This window comes from Penaeus monodon, chromosome 34 (genome assembly GCF_015228065.2).
Source record: "Penaeus monodon isolate SGIC_2016 chromosome 34, NSTDA_Pmon_1, whole genome shotgun sequence".
Lineage (NCBI taxonomy): Eukaryota > Metazoa > Arthropoda > Malacostraca > Decapoda > Penaeidae > Penaeus > Penaeus monodon.
Window position 1 is genome coordinate 31,685,625 of NC_051419.1, and position 1,218 is coordinate 31,686,842.

Here is a 1,218-nt window from a genome sequence, read left to right on the forward strand (position 1 = left end):
GACGCGAAGTAACGTAATGCGCTCACTCACAGTGTCTGGTAAAGAGGTTATCCGTTTGATAATTATGATCCGTTCATTCTTTCTTTATTCTATTTTTTTTTCTCTTAAATATGTGGAAGCTCTTACATTGCCATGTACAAGTTTCTATAACTACCATCAATGCAGCATCTCGGGCCAATGCCATATAAACACCCACAATCCCTGAATATTTTTTTAAAAAATTACTATCAAAATTCGGTTATATGTACTACTACGTCAGCTTTGCAATCTGCGAAGCTTTCTGTTGTGTTGCAGGTAATGTTAAATCTGCAAGACGTGAAAAAATCGCTGGTCTTCTAAGTATGTTTGACTCGCTTTCTCTCCTCAGGTCACATTTCACGAATTTTCTCGTGGGAAAAGTTAGATCCCACACTTAACTTCAATTTTTTTTTTTTAATCAGTAGACAACTTCCCTTTAAAAAATACATTACTATTAATATTATGACGTATGTAAAAACTTCCATACTATTTTACCCGGCTTTCGAGGACACTACGAGAACAACCCTTGGACGCGTTTCGAGTCCTGCTTTTGAAACTGGAGTCTTTTGCAGTCACTCTCACAAGCACAGCGTCCGCCGCCGTTCCCCCGCCGCCGTTCCCCTGAGTTCCCGCCGCCCGCCCGCCATTAGCACCAGTAAGGGTACTCGTCAATGTACTGGCACAGCGAGGGCGGCAGGCGCACGGCGCTGCAGGAGCGGGGCAGCGCCAGGTTGATGGCCAGGCGGCACAGATGCTTGAGGGACGGCACCGCCCTCTTCAGCGGCTGCCGGATGGTGATGGGGCAGTACACCTTGCCCTGCGCGTCCACCCAGAAGTGTTTCTGAAGCTTTTGGTTGACCCGGATGTAGTGCTCGACCAGGGCGATCACGGTCGAGAAGTCGGGGATGCTGGATGCCATGTGCGACTCGCAGTCGAGGCGGAACTTGCCGGCCGCGTAGTGGATGCGCACGCTGGTCGGGCCGCGCTCCGTCTGCACGCTCAGCGAGTACAGGAAGCGCGTGTCGGCCGAGTCGCGCACGATGAACGTCCCCAGGCTCGTGCTCTGCAGCAGCGTCTCCGCCTGCCGCCACGACAGCCGCTCCCAGTACCAGCCGCTCTCGCCCAGCATGCGCCGCGTCGCGCCCAGCACGCGCTCGTCGTCCCACGCCGTCCAGTCGCAGCCCACGCCGTTCGCGTGCA

The 1,218-nt window shown here is 53.0% G+C and overlaps 1 protein-coding gene across 2 annotated transcripts in view; it reads right to left on the bottom strand.

Annotated features, from left to right (window-relative positions):
• Positions 1–116: 116 nt before the first annotated feature.
• Positions 117–1,218, bottom strand: part of LOC119594730 — a 72,817-nt gene continuing 71,715 nt past the window's right edge. For both annotated transcript variants that reach the window (XM_037943814.1, XM_037943815.1), the window contains exon 2: positions 117–1,218. This exon is cut by the window's right edge and continues 504 nt beyond it. In XM_037943814.1, the coding sequence (XP_037799742.1) occupies positions 665–1,218 (554 nt within the window). In that variant the 3' untranslated portion in view covers positions 117–664.